General features: G+C 46.4%; 1 protein-coding gene across 1 annotated transcript; it reads right to left on the reverse strand.

Annotated features, from left to right (window-relative positions):
• Positions 1–795: 795 nt before the first annotated feature.
• On the reverse strand, positions 796–16250 carry prkx (protein kinase X-linked). Its single transcript, XM_062446795.1, has 8 exons — positions 15474–16250; positions 11492–11660; positions 10881–11144; positions 8720–8839; positions 5166–5261; positions 3911–3968; positions 2655–2732; positions 796–2547 (listed from the first exon to the last, which is right to left on the reverse strand). Exons 1-8 carry the CDS (start codon positions 15646–15648, stop codon positions 2422–2424), a joined length of 1086 nt encoding a protein of 361 aa, XP_062302779.1. The 5' UTR covers positions 15649–16250; the 3' UTR covers positions 796–2421.
• Positions 16251–17137: the final 887 nt, after the last annotated feature.

A 17137-nucleotide genomic window follows, 5' to 3' on the forward strand; every position in this document is an offset into this window, starting at 1 on the left:
CGACAAGGGCAAAATGAGCTTTTTGTGCACTTTCTACAGCATTACAATGTAAACCTTATCCATCTGTTATTGTTACACCTCTCCCTTCACTTCACCACATGCTCATCAACAACAGACGCACGCGTGTACAAGACTTTCCATACACACACCAAACACACAAACACGCAGGAGACGGCACGGGGGGGGGGTGGATGTGCTAAGGAGGACTGGTGTGTGCTGTACTCTTAAACACAACCCACCACCGCAGCACATTCCCTGCTTTCCTCCGATGCACTGTGGAGTGCAGACAGACTGAGCCTCTAAGGAACTGAGGCAGATCATAAGGGATTCATTAGCTCAACTATTAGGGCTGCGCTGGTCCTCATCTCCAGAGCAGCCCTGGATGTCATCACACAGCAGGATCACAAGCAGGGGCTCCAGACTAAATATGAGTCACTTTCCATTGTAAACATCATGGCGCTCTCTGCAAATAAGGCTGATTCATGTTACCTCCATATGAGCAAATTATACCATTAGATTAATTTGAGAATGTACTTCTTTGGGAGGAAATTAAGGCATGAAATCAATTATCTCACCCGCAGTCTTCTGAAGACATTATTAACCTAAAGATGCAGACTGGGATGAATTTTAAAGTGAGGTTGGCAGATTATTTCTATTGATATAACAGCTAAAAGGTCTTGTCATTTGAGAGCACACAGCTAGCAAGAGGCATACTTCAGCACCAGCATCTTGTTTGCATACAAATATCTATCAATATGGACATAAGGAGAAAATGCGATCGGAAATGTACAGCAGTCAGCTGAAAAGATGTGTTTATTTCAGGTTGTGTGCCTCTTCTATCTGTACCTCAAAATGTTGAAAGAGTAGCAATACATTCTGACATTTTTGTTGTTGTTGCAAGTTCCAGAGTTAAGTTAATAATCAGTAGGGGGTATGTAAAGGCATTCTTGACCAGTACAAAACTTTATAGGATTATACCAATGCAACCAAAAAAATCCATTAGAAAATATAAAAAGGCCAGGGCAAAGGCAAAGGCTGAGAATTATAAAGTAAATTCCTTGGAGAACCACACAGAACTAAAGTGATAAAAAATAACAAACAATACACACATTGTGCAAAATTACACCAATTGACTGGACAAACAATCGAGAGACTGAATGTTCCACTTTTTCCTTTCCTTCAGAACCTATAAAACACCAAAAACATCAGGCTTGTCAAGGCATTGTAAAGGAGTAGTGTTCTCTGGGAAATACTTCCCCTAAAATGAACTACTATAAAGTTGAAGTTACAAGTATTGTTAGAACAAGGGGGGACAATAGCTATCGTTATAGCATTTGTATCTTGCAATAAGATATGTCCTGTTCAACAGAGAGGAAAACTAACAAAGACTTTGGGAGTTTGCTGTTCGGAAGTGACTTCCTAAACACTGGTCTGAGACTACAGACACCTACTGAGGGTGTACAAAAAAACAGTTTAACATCTGTATTCACAACTTTTATACTACATGGACACGACCTACAATGAGTGACCTACTAATGCATATACAGGTTCCCCTCAGGGCTAGTGGACAGTGTGCTATTATGATAACAGGAGGGAAGACAATGAGGAGGCTGCAGGAAAATTACTGCAGGCTCCTGCTCTCTACACTAACTAACTCTACATACACTAACAGTCAAATGTTCAATGCCACACCTCTACAGTACATACAGTAGATGCAGTGAGTTCATCATAAATAGCTGACAAAAGAGCTGCCAGATTTCACGTCGAAGTAAAAGACGCGTCATGTTCGTCAAACCTTATTGTAAGGCACCTTTTCACAAGTGCTTCTGGCCTGGTCAGACATAGGTAGTTGATAGGTGAGAAGACCGGCCAGTCAACAGTTACAAAGTTTGTCACGCCCATTAACACATCCTGTAGAATCTGGCAAGCTACCTTGCAGGATATAATCCCGTAATGACATCTATGTACATTTTAAATATTGATTAAGTTATCCTTTTTGGATTGCACGCAGCGTTGAGTTGCAAAAGTTCTAAACACAACAGTTTTAACCCAACAGAATTTAGTAACCATAATGCTGTAAAAAGAAAAAAACCCTGATTGTTTATATTTTAAACATAATCTTCGGTAACAGTATCCTTTGGTTGAAAAGGGACCATTTTTGTCGTAACTTTTTTGCATAATCTAAGAAGGCTCAGAGAAACAACAGAAATCCCAACTGAGGTTTCTGTTCAAGAGAAATAAAAACGGGTAATCACAAGGCGACAGTTCTCGCTACATTTGATGCTATCGATATTTCGTATTCAATGCATCAGGTGTTTGAAGTTCTTTTCAGGTAAGCCTTTTTCTCCAGCATCAGGTTCTGGGACAACTGCTCCATAGCCCCTCTCTGGTAGATATCTCACACCTCAAGTCCAGTGCAAATTAGAAGTTCTTGAAGATCTCTAAATCCTTCTCAGGCACAGGTGCGTCTTTCTTCCATTCCTCCTCTGGGTAGGCATCAAAGTTGGACGTGTCACCGTCGTGGGTTACCTTGGGAACTACAGGAGGCTGACAGAGAAGAATGGGAGGTGTAAATGTTATTTGTCAAGGGAAAAAAAAATCTTGTTTTTACGCTACACTGCTTTAGGACAAAATTCCGTGCTGCAGGGACAAACCTTGAGTTTTCTCAGGGGCACGGCCTCCCAGTCGACAGTTTTGAACCACCTGTGTTTCTTCACATCATCTGCTCCATTCTGAAAGAGAAGAAATCACTTTGCATTTCAGAATAAAACACACAAAACTAGCAAAGTTTCATCTTGTTTTAGTCCTTCTCATCGTGAAATTCCTCTCATTGCACTTGTATTCTTCATCTGTATACAGACAGAAACACGCAGCTAGATAAATCATCTGGATGTTGGAAACTGGGTGTTGCCCCCCCCACCCCCCCTCCCACCAAGACAAAAAAACACAGACTCACAACACATGCATAAGTCAATAACACCATGACAAGGATTATGTCAATTAAATGATGCTGCTTAGTGGAATTTGTCTCATTGGGAAGAAGGGGCTTTTATGCTCTCAGCATGCTGGCCGTGTAATTCAAAACACTAGGATGTCCTGCAGCCTGACGATCAATGGCAGCGGCACAGGCTCCTTCTCATTGGTGAATCATAACATGGCAGATGACAACAAAGCCCACGCCGGATAAACACAGCATTCTTCATCCCTCTAGTCCCATCTGAAGTGGATCACTGGTGAAGCCAAGCCTGTGGGAATCCGGAGGGACTTGCCACACACAGCGGACCCATTTATCACGTTTCCTATCGACTTCTGAAAGTGTTTAGGACTGGGGGGGAGACAGCTAACACTTCATCTGCTTATCGTTCGAATGGAACCCAGAGCAAACACATCATACATGTGAAAAGGAGATTCTGTCACATCGCAGAAACTTGACGTTATGCTGAGAGTCTGTTGCTGCCATGTCCAGACTCCATGCTGCTGTGTGAAGGCAAGTTCAGTGTTCTTCACCCAAAGACTGGTAGGTCGTAACCCTTCAACTCTGCATCCTGTCATGGCTAACAAAAAGAACGTTCTTGTAAGCAACAGTTTCTTTTCCCATACCGGCGACGCGACGCACGGCACTAGCACGTGCCGTCTGATTTACTTCAGAATTGACTTTACTAACGGTGAACTCACCCTCCTGCCCTACTCTTTTTCAGGGTCAAGCTCTCTTGACATCAGCTACTCTTGTGCATCCTACTAATTGAAAACAAATGCAAACATTCAGTCCCTCTCTAGGCCGTCTTTGCTATTTAGTCTGTGACGTCAAACGGCCAGAAACCTGCTAAGAGTGTAAAGAAAGCAAAGCACAACTTCTCAGAGGCCAGGGGGTGTGTGTGGGGGGGGTGATGAGTCAGGCTTATCGACTCACCTTCATATTGCCTAGCCGTCTGGCCTTGTCGATGACGAGGAACTTCTTGATGAGGTCCCTGGAACATAAAACAGAGCACGCACAAACGCAAAGAAAAAAATAAAAATATGGTGAGCTTATGGAACTTTATCAAAACCTTAAGTTATTTCCCAAACCTGTCAGCAAGACGAATGCTTCACGTTAGTGCTAGCTAACCCTCGATGGCCTGTAAAGGTGTCATGGGTGAACGCGCGGTGCATCACAACAACGTTCTCTGACGCTTTTTTTAATTGAGGAAGACGTGGAAAAATACTTTCCAAAAGCTGTTAAGGGTGCTAGTGCGGACACACCATAAACTGGGGAGGAGGTGGGTGATTCACAGGGCTTTTAAAATGAAAGACTGTAACTTTTCCGAATGCAACACATCATGACAAGAGCGAAGGCTTTCAACAAAGGTGCCATTCCTCACGGGGGAATGAGCTGTCTGTGGTCTCAGAAATACACCGTTCCAATATTGACAATGAACATTTTTCTCAGGTTCACTTCTGTGTCAAAATCCCATCCTTGCTAACAGTCACCACTTCTGGTGTCTGATATACATGGAAATAGACTTTTCTCCCAGAAGTCGCCGATATCCCAAGACACTGTTTGTGTTTTAGTGTGTAAAGGATATGAATGCATTTGGCTCTATGCTGTAGTCTGGGGCGCACATTACACATTACACTCTGCACACCCTGCACTACCGCTTGGGACAGTCCTGCTCTTGTTGATAGATGAGACGAAAAAAACGGGATATATGTGCTGGAAATATATACTGTACGTGTAAATTGAGTGGGCTGACCAAGAGATCGATGACTGAGACATGTGAGTCTCTATTCAGTGTTAGCAGTGTGTGTGTGTGTGTTCTCCTGGGCCACTGTCAGGCCAGATTGAGTGCACACAAGCCCTCCCTTAAGCCTGTAATCTCCCACATTCTCCCCCCCCTCCCCCTCCCCGCTGTCGTAATGGCCGGTGGGATGGCTGGCGAACAAGTACTAATCAGCTGGGTGTGTCATTAGTGACCACACGTCCACCTACCTCCTTCAGCGCCTCCAGGGAGCTAATTGCCCCGGTAGTCGAAAAACAAAACAAAGAGTGACACTCAAGTTGGTGGACACACACACAACAAGACATAGACAAACTCACAACACACACACACGCTGGGTCTGGGTGAGGCCAACGCATGACGGCACTCGACATGACAAAGGGTCCGACGCTTCATTTCCCCTGAGCTTACTTGACGTAGAAATCCAGATGCCGAGGGAACTCCAGCTTCCCCGACAGGATTTTCTGGTAGATGCCAAAGGGATTGTCGTCAAAAAATGGCGGGTAACTGCAACAACAACAAAAAAAACACAAAAAAGAGTGAAGGGGAGCATAAAATAATATATCTACGCTCTCAACTTTTTTCCAAATGTTTGGACCAAGTGAGGCTTTTCCAAACCAAATCAACATGTAAGCTGACCCACAGGAATTCGAGGGTGTTACGGTGTAGGATACACAGTTTTGTCTGGGCCTAAACAGCTGGACCTCCCTCTGACGGTCACTTCCTCTCGATGTTCACCCAAACGCATTCCAGTCGCAGGCGCGTGTGTGTGTGTGTGTAAGACGAGGTGGCACAGGGGCCTGTGTCTGCGCTCCACTCTGTTGACTCTCCGGGTTTGGCTGAGTGATTTCCCAGCTCTCCACTCCTCTCCCACTGGCCTGGACAAGCCATTACCCCAGCCGTTACATAATAGACCAGCCTAAATGCATTACCCATGGAGCAGACAGGCGGATAATCGGACCAGTTTGTCACAAGAGCTGCCAGTGCCTAGGCCAGTCAGAAGGGAGTCAGGGTGGGATGGGGGTCTGGGGGTCTGGGGGCTTGGGTGAGAACTGCCGAATCAGAGAATTTCACGCACGGACCCATGAGCAAAATGTGTCACAGCTCCATTGGGGGGAGCTGGATTGGACTGGGGAAAACTGGGATTGTTTTTTTCCGACGCTGACAGATAAGACGCAGCCTCAGATCCGCCTCACGTCACCAGCATGGCAGCCTGCTTCAGTCCACGGTGTCACCCACCAGAGACAGCTAACAGCAGGAAGAAAGGAACCAGTGCGTCGCCGAGCAGGCTCTGGCCCTGGCGTTTGGTGGAAGCCCCAAACAGACCTTCCCTCTGTGACATGTAATGACTTTAGCATGCCTGGGAGAGGCCTGAGGAGATACAGGAGTCTGTGAATGTGGGGAGCAGATTCTGGCTGGACGTATGGGAGGAGAGGGGGGATTAGAGCACAGCCAAGCATAGTGATGAATCAGCACGGAGCTGTCCAGTTGGAGCCTCCTGTGCCTGGAGGAGGCTAGCCAGGCAGGGAGGGAGGTGGGGGTGAGGGTGGGGCTGGGGAAGAGAGAGGGAGGTGGGGAAGAGAGAGGGAGGTGGGGGTGGGGCTGGGGAAGAGAGAGGGAGGTGGGGGTGGGGCTGGGGAAGAGAGAGGGAGGTGGGGGTGAGGGTGGGGCTGGGGAAGAGAGAGGGAGGTGGGGGTGGGGCTGGGGAAGAGAGAGGGAGGTGGGGCTGGGGAAGAGAGAGGGAGGTGGGGCTGGGGAAGAGAGAGGGAGGTGGGGCTGGGGAAGAGAGAGGGAGGTGGGGGTGAGGGTAGGGTGGGGCTGGGGAAGAGAGAGGGAGGTGAGGGTGAGGGTGGGGTGGGGCTGGGGAAGAGAGAGGGAGGTGAGGGTGAGGGTGGGGTGGGGCTGGGGAAGAGAGAGGGAGGTGGGGCTGGGGAAGAGAGAGGGAGGTGGGGGTGAGGGTGGGGCTGGGGAAGAGAGAGGGAGGTGAGGGTGAGGGTGGGGTGGGGCTGGGGAAGAGAGAGGGAGGTGAGGGTGAGGGTGGGGTGGGGCTGGGGAAGAGAGAGGGAGGTGGGGCTGGGGAAGAGAGAGGGAGGTGGGGGTGAGGGTGGGGCTGGGGAAGAGAGAGGGAGGTGAGGGTGAGGGTGGGGTGGGGCTGGGGAAGAGAGAGGGAGGTGGGGCTGGGGAAGAGAGAGGGAGGTGGGGGTGAGGGTGGGGCTGGGGAAGAGAGAGGGAGGTGAGGGTGTAGGGGCCATTCCTGCTTCCTCCAGACCTACAGGTAGACTAAGATGAACGGAGAGAGTACCACTCTTTGTGTTGCGTAACAGGAATGAGAGGATTTATGCAATACCTGAGGTGGGGCCAATATTCCACTGGGGGATAGGGAGGAGTGGGGAGGCAGTTCATAAAAAAGATTTAATCAACTGGCACAATATGAATAGGCCACACGGCTAACTGTACATTAAGCTAAGGTAATCCCAGTAAGGTTTGCCTACACAGTAGTAGGCTGGGCATGAGTGGCAAAGCACACACACACGCCCAGAGGGTTTCCATGACTTTAATTACGCAGAGCTCTTCCCCTCCAGACAAGATTATCTACAGGAACACCATGCGTGGAGATTACAGGTGACCTTGTCCCCCCCCCCCCCCCCCCTTCCCTCCGCCCCAGGAGTCAGGAACCGGGGGAGGATGTTTTTCCACCCTTCACTTTATGGTGGGGGTTGGTGGGGCTGAGTGGTCCTTAACTTTCTGAAGTCCCCGCTACATTCTTTAAGCGCGGAAGCCCCGGGACCTTTGACAGAAACAGGCCAGAGAAGGAGAGCGTTGTCCTGAAGGGAGCCCTTGTCTTCTGGAGCAGGGAGCCCCTCCCAGGACGGCTCGAGCTAACCGCCGGGGCCCAAAAACATCCCTGTCAGGAGCCCTCACTTCAAAAGGCAGCCTGATGAAGGCTGGAGAAGGTCACATTTTTCCTCCCCATTTGAAGGCCACTAAAACCTTCAACTAGTGCGTTAAGGAGAGCTGAGCGGAGGAGCCGGGGCCCAGGTGCAGGATGGGAAGGCCACTGACGAGCTTCACCACTGGTTTTCCATCCAATCAAATCCAACTTTGTTTGTATAGCCCTGTTTATTTGACAAGCAATGGCCCCGAAAGGTCTTGCCCACAGATCACCAACGACAACCAAACTGCCTCTCAGAGAAAAATCAATGGTCATACGGTTTCAACCCACCGTAACTGATTTAAAAAAAAAAATCCCCTCGCTCCAAATATGCACAACTCACAAATAGCTGACATAAGTTGGAAGATGACTTGTTAAAATGATGTTAAGCCTGGCTCGTGTCTCAACCGGATTCAGCAACATGGTGATGAGGAGGCCATGATGGCTGACACTGCTCATCTAATAATGGTCTGCTTGGGGATGACTGGTGGATACTGAGATTATGGACAGTAATGAATTAAAGACTATTTCCATCCATCTACATTGGGCGACTGGCAGGCCTTAGGGTTCCTTGCTAGAGAACGTACAGTACAAACTATGGTACCAAGTATACCAAGTATTGTACCAAGTAGCTCAGGGCAGCACAGTTTGTGATGATACTGACCTGCCACACCAAACAGCAGACATCAAACCCCCAGGTTGCCTCAGGAGTACTCTGTAACCTTTCTTTAATCACTCAGGCCTCCAGCCTCAAAGCTCACACTGTCTACTCTGGGGATTTTGGCCCATTGAGGATGGAAATCCATTATGTCAACTATAGCTGGTCTACATAGCAACACGCTCCCCCTGCAAACACTACCCACACACTGCAAACAGTACTGGTCTGAGACACTACTTCTTCTCTTGAATCCTAACCATTGTCAACAAACAGTCTCCCATGCTCCCTTCCCGAAACTCTTGCCTCAGTCAGTCCAGTGGAGGATATCGCCCCCTGGTGTGTGGGCCAGGAACACGATGGTAGACAGGGACTCACCCAGCCAGCATTTCAAAGATGAGGATTCCCAGGGCCCACCAGTCGACTGCCCGGCCGTGACCTTTGCTCTGGATGACTTCAGGGGCCAGGTACTCCGGGGTGCCACATAGGGTCCATGTCCTGGGGAAGGGAGGAACAGGAGGAGAGAAAGAGAAAGGAACAAGTGTTTTGAGAGGTGAGTCGGAAAGGGGAGAGTGAATGAAAAAGGTGGGTAACAGATGGAAGCAGAGCGAGAGAGATAGAGCGATAGAGAGAGAGAGAGAGAGAGAGAGAGAGAGAGAGAGAGAGAGAGAGAGAGAGAGAGAGAGAGAGAGAGAGAGAGAGAGAGAGAGAGAGAGAGAGAGAGAGAGAGAGAGAGAGAGAGAGAGAGAGAGAGAGAGAGAGAGAGAGAGAGAGAGAGGGAAATGAAAACAGAAAAAAACACGATTGTTTACCAAGTAATACATTGTGTCAGGCAAGGCACACAGTTTGACTGTCTTTCTACACAGTGGCTGCTCACGTGCTCGACGGAGACATGCTCCCGAGCGATGCACACGCCTCAAGAACGCACAGAAACCACTGACAGAGGAGCGCAAAGAGGGAAACAAAGATAAGCCTTCATATAGCCTGTACACTGGTTTCACCTTGTGATACATCCAACATCCCCCCTCCCGCAGCCCCATCCACTACACACACACACACACACACACACACACACACACACACACACACACACACACACACACACACACACTAGGTCAGGGAGTTTCTCTTGGCTGTGGCCACAGTGGTCATTCCAAGCCTGGCCTTCCTCCCCATGAGGAAGCATCTCTGTGTGCCGTCTCTGGGGTGTCTGCACATTCCATACATGCTGCACTCCCAGAGGTATAGCTCTCGCTCCACAGGGGAAAGACAACCCCGCTTTGGTAAAGTGATCTCCCTCCGCCGGGGAGGGGGGGGGGGCTTGAAGCAGGATCTCTGGAGTAGCAGCCACGGACTGGACAATAGGAAGGTCTGAAGGCCAAACAGATGGGTCTTTAGTGGTTATTTGACACCGCTGGCTGGGTGACATCATGTTCAGGGAAAACCAACAGCTGATGTTTGCTTGTGGCTATAAAAACGACCACAGTACCCAAGATCCTCTGTGTTTCCTCACTGATTTCCAAGTGCTGCCTACTCACTCACAGGGCTCCGTTTCTGTTGTCCGCCTCGGACTATCACCTGGATAATGACCCTTGTGGTCAGTTGCCTAGGAGATGGCCATTTGTATGCAAATGAGTGTCTGTTGAAAGGCAGGGCTCGAGGTCCCTGGGGTGTTTATCTCCAGACTTTGAAAGACGGAGCGGACGTGGGCCAGGACAAAGCCTCGCCGCCAGGAAAATGCCAGCCGCATTAGAATCCCAACGTGTCGCGCGCCGCGGCTGTCTGTTTTTGTCCGCGGACGCAGCTCACCTCAGACCAGACCTGAAGACGGACGCTTCCACAGCCAGGGGGCGCTGTGGCAACACCGGCAGCGGGGGACGGTACCTTTTCTCCAGAACGCAAACACAATGGACCGCCGGTGGCTAGCCAGTTGTCTTCCTACTGCATTCAAGGCAGTCCTATTGCCCTCCCTTTAAATAAGTAGGTCACTCGCACATCAGAGAGATATCTACTCCAAATCTATTTTCCTCTCTGGGCCCGGGGAAAATGTAATCTTAGTCCATTATGTTTACATGTCAGGGGGGTCATGTTGTGCTCCGGCTGCTCTCTGAAAAACACTGCAGCATACTGCACTGCAGACGCACAAAAGCGTTTGAAATCAAGTACAGCTTTTCCAATTTCAGCTAAGGTCACCAGAGACTTGCTCCCACAGTCATTCTGATTCAAAACAGCAATCTGATATGTGCATTTGTTTTGCAACACAATCCCAATTTAGGATTTCTTCTAGATAAAGGCTTCCCTGTCGTTTCCCCTTCAGGAAGGAATGTGTAATGAGAATTTTCACGGACGCCTAATCCAAACAGTGATCAGATGGAGGGGGCAAAAATCTTCCATATTCTTTCTGTCGAATTGAGAGGAGAAAAGTCTGGGGCTCGCACAACGAATGAATGACAACACTACGGATAACGACCGTCCGAGGGACCTGACCTGTCTCTAAAGTAAACAAATATGACCTCTGCGAGATCCCGGGAGAGCGCACCTGTCCGACAGTTTCTTGGCGAAGCCGAAGTCCGTCAGGCGGATGTGTCCCTCTCCGTCCAGCAGGATGTTCTCCGGCTTCAGGTCCCGGTAGACGATCTCCTTGGAGTGGAGGTATTCGATGGCGCAGACGATCTCGCTCGTGTAGAACATGCCGGCCGCGTTGCTGAAGCGCCCCCGGCTCCGGAGGTAGCTGAACAGCTCGCCGCCAGGCACGTAGTCCATCAGCATGTAGAGGAAACGCTCATCGTGGTGGGTCCAGAACCTTGGAAGCCAACACACACACACACATAAACACCAAGTCTACACACACATAAACATGACATTCACACACACAACCTCTCTCTGTCAAATATGAACAAGACGACTGTTCAATAAAAGACAAATATTTGTCGGGAAGCCGCGTTGACATGTTGAGATGGAAAACGAGTGCAAGAGTTTCCTCAGTTTACCTAGGGCATTGAGCCTATTGAAAAACACTGTGGCATGCCAGGCCTGGAAGATACACTGGATATGGGGCTGAAAACGTTATCAGTCTGTCAGCTCCATTAGCAGTGAGCTGCAGGTTGTTGCTAGGGTTTGGGGGGGTTGGGTAGGTAAGAGGCCACTCACAGCCTGATGAGGAAGGGGTGGTTGACCTCGGTCAGGACCTCCTTCTCGTTGTGGACGTGCTGTTCCTGCTTCAGGCGGATCACGTCGGGGATCTTCATCTGCTTGAGGGCGTAAAACGCCCTGCTCTTCTTGTCCTTCACGAGGAACACTCGACCAAACGTGCCCGTGCCTGCAGGGAGAAGACAGAGGGGCGGCCATTACTGGCATCCTGGGCACCTTCGTTACATGGCCCGCTGATAGGAATCAGACAGGCTAAACACTCGCTGCCATGCATTACGGAGCAGACAGAATGAAAGGCTGAGAGTTCAGTCCATCTCTGTAATGAACAAGGCACAGCTGACTGCCCCAGAAGAGGGTTAAGGATAAATTAAAGGCCAGTCTGATACTATAGTACTGGTCCAGAACATCATTTGATTTTTTAATATTCTGTGTTATATCTGAACACTGGAGGAATCCAGTGGTATTTCGTGTCGTCACATGTTTCGTTTAAGAACTGAGAATGGGGCCTGCTTTAATACTTTGTCGATTCATGTTTTAATTCACAACTGTGTCCAAACCTGCCAGCATCCATCACTTTACTGACCTACCTTGCAAACTAGTTATTACAGTGGACAAAGAAGCAATACAAAGACTATTTGGTTTTTAATGTTATTTTTTAATGAATTACCTAGTAGTATAATGTCTTTAATCAGAAATTAAGATTTAGAATCAAAACATAGGACAATAACATACCACATAGGAAACTGGAGAGAAGCAGAACCAAGAGTTCCTGTATTATTTCGAAAACAGTGACCAAACTTGAAACCTGTAGTCAATCTGACTCAGAGCCCTGATGGGGCAACCGTCTAATGGAATTCTGGCTTTTCACGTGTTTGCTCTCCCACCTACAATGGACCTTTGTCTGACAACGCTCTGCGTCTCCATGGAAATCTACTCGCAGCAGTAAACAAAGGTGAAGCCTGTCGCTGTCTCTGTCATTACTCGATGATAGCAACAGCCAGGTATGAGCTGTGCTGTACACCACGAGCGAGGGTTGGACTGGATTTAAGCCAAAAAAAAGCCTTCTTCCCATGAAAGGCTACAGTATGTTGAAGCCTATTTCTCAACAAGGTGGAAAATAAATGAGACAGAAATAGACAATAACAAAAATCTCAAATCAAATCAACCAAAATACAGGGAGGTTTTTTATTCAGTTGGTGTATCAGATGACAACCAGTGGTGTGAGACAGAAAAGGCCATTTGATTTAATCCAAACATGTGATCCAGGTTTTCAGTAGCCTAAGTGGGTCACTCCCTGTAAACCTAGATCTGCCGTACAAGAGCGAAGGCTTGGATCCACAAAACCACAAGCACTGTATTTGTAACGCTTCGATTCCAGGCGGTAACAGGCAGATTCCTTTTGGTGGGCTCAGATCACCAAATTGTTCAAATTTGCAGGGAGCTTGAAAGAAAATAGGCTACAACGCTAAATGTTAAATTTTTGATCAAGGCCTAGATTCAGTATGACAGGAGCAGTGCTTGCTACCCTGTGCATTAGCATGCACCCACTACCTGGATGCAGCGACTTTCCCCTGATCCTATCCCCAAATATTTCATGCGTCTGGGCTAAATGTCACAGGAAGATGAATTGCCTAATCATTTCAATGACTATTAAACAACCCCAGTGGGAAGATTAGAGCTTTAACTGATTTGTTGTAGGCAGTATGCCTAAATCCCTCTCATCAGACAAAAGGCTTTGCAAATTGGATTTTTATACTGTGCTTGTAAGCTTTATGCTTTCCACAACAGCATGGAAATGGTATCATCCACAGTGCATACTTAACTTAGGCTACTATTCCACCATCTTTAGACCTCACATCTGGAGCAGTTAGGCTACCTGTGTTTTGATGACTTCTCAACTGACCTCAAATGTACTAAAACAAGTCAGATGATGGGGTTATAGACATAAATAGCTGAAATATGAACTGTCATAACGAAAGGTCCGACTTCTTTTAGTAAACCTTTGCTGATTTCTTCAGCATGTCGTTTTGTAGCTCTCTGGTCGGGGAAACCTTCCCTAGCACACTCACCACAGACTGGACTACACCCATGACATGATGCCAAAAAGGCTCTTTCAGACACAAGCCCTTACAAGTAAGTGGAAAAGCTTCTTGTTCATTACAAGTTGACTCCCATCCTAATAGCAACTTCACAGTAAATTATTCAGTTAGTAAGTTATGATTGGCAGAAGCAAAACAACTCAAAAGGCCAGTTAGTTGACACAGACAGCACAAAAAAAACTTAAGAGGGTTGCTGGAGAGGGACAGAAGGCTGGGGTCTTTTCCAGTGGGTGTATGGTGGTTATACTGCAGTTGTACGTTGTATTTAATTGAGTTAAAGCCATGTAATGTCTGGGTCTTTGCAATATAGATTCTGTACATGTGAAGTCTCAAATCAAATCCATAAATCAACATAACCATGGTAACCAAGACGGAAAGTTAACTTTGTAGCTAGGAAATGTCCTGTAGGTATCTGTTTAATTAATAAGTTGTCTGTGTGCGGATATAGTGTCTGTGTGCTTACAGTGGTCCTTCTAGACTGATCATTGATTAAGATGCTGACAATCTTAGTTACATTGAAGAATTTTTGCGAGTAGAATATCATGTTTTGCTGTAGGTAGGCTATCGTTAACAGCAGTGTGATGTGATAACCAGGCCCTATATTACAGGTGGAATATTTACAAAGTACCTACATTCTGACCACTGATGCAAAGGCAATGTGATCAAAACCACCTATACTAATAACCATAGTATATTTTACATTATGTAACCATATTGCAAGTGGATTGCTCACAATACTTGCAGTTAAAAAACATGACACCTTGAGAAATACACAAAGTCCTGAAGTGAATTGGTTTAATGGCCCACCATGTCATGTGTGGGCAAAATAATGACATTATATAAATTAGACCAATAGACTACCCTTGGATGTAGATGTTTGAATATTTCACAGGAGAATAGTCACTATAACAAGTGCATTACTGAAATACTTGGATTTACATTTACATTTTACATTTAGTCATTTAGCAGACGCTCTTATCCAGAGCGACTCACAGTAAGTACAGGGACATTCCCCTGAGGCAAGTAGGGTGAAGTGCCTTGCCCAAGGACACAACGTCATTTGGCACGGCCGGGAATCGAACTGGCAACCTTCAGATTACCAGCCCGCTTCCCTAACCGCTCGAGTCAGGTGGCTTGGATAGATACTATAAACATATACACTTAACATAATGAGAATTAGGCCACAGGCTAAATATGAGATGGATTCTTCAATAACTATTCTCCTCGTCTATTGTAAAATCAATCTACCTATATTGGTTCTGCATAATCCTTCATGCCATCCTCTTCCACACCTCTAAACTCAGATTAAAGTGAGTTCACATACACATAGCCTACTCTCTCAATCACTCTGATATCAATGAAAAGATTAGAACTTACAACCTGAATGAATGAGTGACATAAGGCTATGGATACATTTCTTGAAATCTGTGAGCACTGTAGCTACAGCTGTTCCACATTCCTGGGACATTCCCTAAACAATTGTGTCAGTTTTGGGTGTGGACTGAGAACTCCTAAAAACTATGTTAGTTTGCATGTCCTTATAAGAACCATATAGGAACCTATAGAAACTACGGAACCAACAAACCAACCAACACATATGTCCAAAATGGCAGACCATTGGGTAGTGTGTGACTAGTGTAGATATAACTTAATCCATCTTTCAAAATGTCATGAAGGAAAGCACTAAAAGGCCAGTTATGGGAATGTTCTGTGGGATAGTTTCTTTTCCACCAGTTTCATTTCCAGCAGTCAAAAACGGATTGAGAATCAAATAGTACATTAGATTCCAGAACCTGCTTGTGAACCAGCAACGGTGTGACCTTGACCTAAAACCTGTCTTTGAAGTGAAATGGACTGTTTGTGTAGTGTTGTGGCAAGCTTACCAACTGTGGCTATGGTGTCCAGGTCATCGAGAGTGTATGTCCTGTTGTTCAATGACAGTGATGCTGCTCCTGCTATTAATATGGGACTGCTCGCGCTGGTCCTTGCACTCTCTTTGGAGTTGCTTTCATTATTTAGTCCAACCTTTGCCTTTAAAGATGCCATTTCCATCGGCATTAAATTCACCGTAGCAAACAACTAGCAAGAAAACTATTGAAAAACCACTCTGTTCACCATGAAGGCGACTAATTCATAATGTAGAAGAGGAAGCTATCATCTTCTTTGTTTGGAAAATGACCCAATAACAAGTCGTATCCGTGCAGAATGTGGCATAGCTAGCTAGCACTGCCGCAAGTGCAGAAGTTAGCACGCTAGCTACAGTAGATAGCTTTCCACTTTTGCTGGTTAGCAAACTGATGCTCCATTTATCTGAAACAATGTTGCAACAGCAATCTAGCTATCTAAATAGATGATTATAAGACAATACTTCTAGACAATAGACGCTGGCTAGCTGGCTATCAAACGTGCTGAGTTGCAGCTCAGACAGCAGCAGCTCAGATGCCACGTCTAGCTTTTGACTGAGAATGAATGAATAATTGCTCTAGCTTGATAGTTATGTACTTATGCTAGCTGGTTAAATGCTTGTATGAACGACCATGTGTGGATTTAGAACAGGGTCGATAAGATTATCAAGAAATCTTAAATAGGCTATTAATTCTACCTTTTCCCGAGACCGACCGAGCCTCACCCGTCCTCATCAACAAGGAAGAGACGTGCTGCAGTGTGTTGACAAAAAAATCACCAATGAGAATCAACCTATCCTGAAGAGCCGGCCAATGGTTTAAAAAAAAAGGCGGAGCTATATTTGACATAAGGGGCCTGGTAACTTTTGCCCTCGTCCCAGAAAATCCTCCTAGTATGTCCATTAAATATACCCCCCACTACCCTTTATCCCCCTATACTGCTACATAATCCTGCCTATGGCACAAACCATGAGAGAAAAGCATCACTGAAAAGATTCAAATAAGCCAGCCCCATGAGTACGCAATCAAAAGGTTTTGCTTTGGCTACTGTGTAACCCCATTATGTAGGGACTGTACTTAAAAAAAAATATATATATATATGTATTTGTATGTCTACTCTATTTTTGTTTAACCTACATTTGTAAAGCACATTATTGTCTCCCCATCATCACCACGATAGATACATATTTCAAAGTAATGTAAGAAAAGGTACGCTCTGTACATTGTTGCAACTTTGCGATGAGATGACTAGACTCCTAACATCTCCTTGAAGATTGACTGTAGTCATATATTACACTTGTCTTGATGAGGTGATTAGTAACATTTCAAATACTGGGCTCAAGCAGATACCTCATCACAGAGAACAGTGTTCACAACCAATGTTGACATTACCAAAACCCCAAAATATTCCTCACATGGACCGCATCATAATAACTAACAATATAACCGCAAACACACCTGTATAAACACAGCTGAATTACTAATAAGCTTAACAAAATATCCTTCCTAGTCTGCTGGGAATTCCTGCACAGCAGAAGCAGTGGTGAGCAATAGAAACCCTTCTCATTATCACTACAATATGAACACAAAACATTTGTAAAACAAAAGGCATCTTTGAAAGTCCAGCATTCCCACTTGTGTGA

This window comes from Osmerus eperlanus, chromosome 21 (genome assembly GCF_963692335.1).
Source record: "Osmerus eperlanus chromosome 21, fOsmEpe2.1, whole genome shotgun sequence".
Lineage (NCBI taxonomy): Eukaryota > Metazoa > Chordata > Actinopteri > Osmeriformes > Osmeridae > Osmerus > Osmerus eperlanus.

Excerpts from the sequence above, each read along its gene's own strand:
- prkx (XM_062446795.1), bottom strand. The coding sequence starts at position 15,648 with ATGCCGATGGAAATGGCATCTTTAAAGGCAAAGGTTGGACTAAATAAT. Across the intron at positions 5,262-8,719 it reads ATCTTTGAAATGCTGGCTGG|TTACCCGCCATTTTTTGACG; the intron begins GTGAGTCCCTGT and ends TTGTTGTTGCAG. Across the intron at positions 3,969-5,165 it reads CATCTGGATTTCTACGTCAA|GGACCTCATCAAGAAGTTCC; the intron begins GTAAGCTCAGGG and ends TTTATGTTCCAG.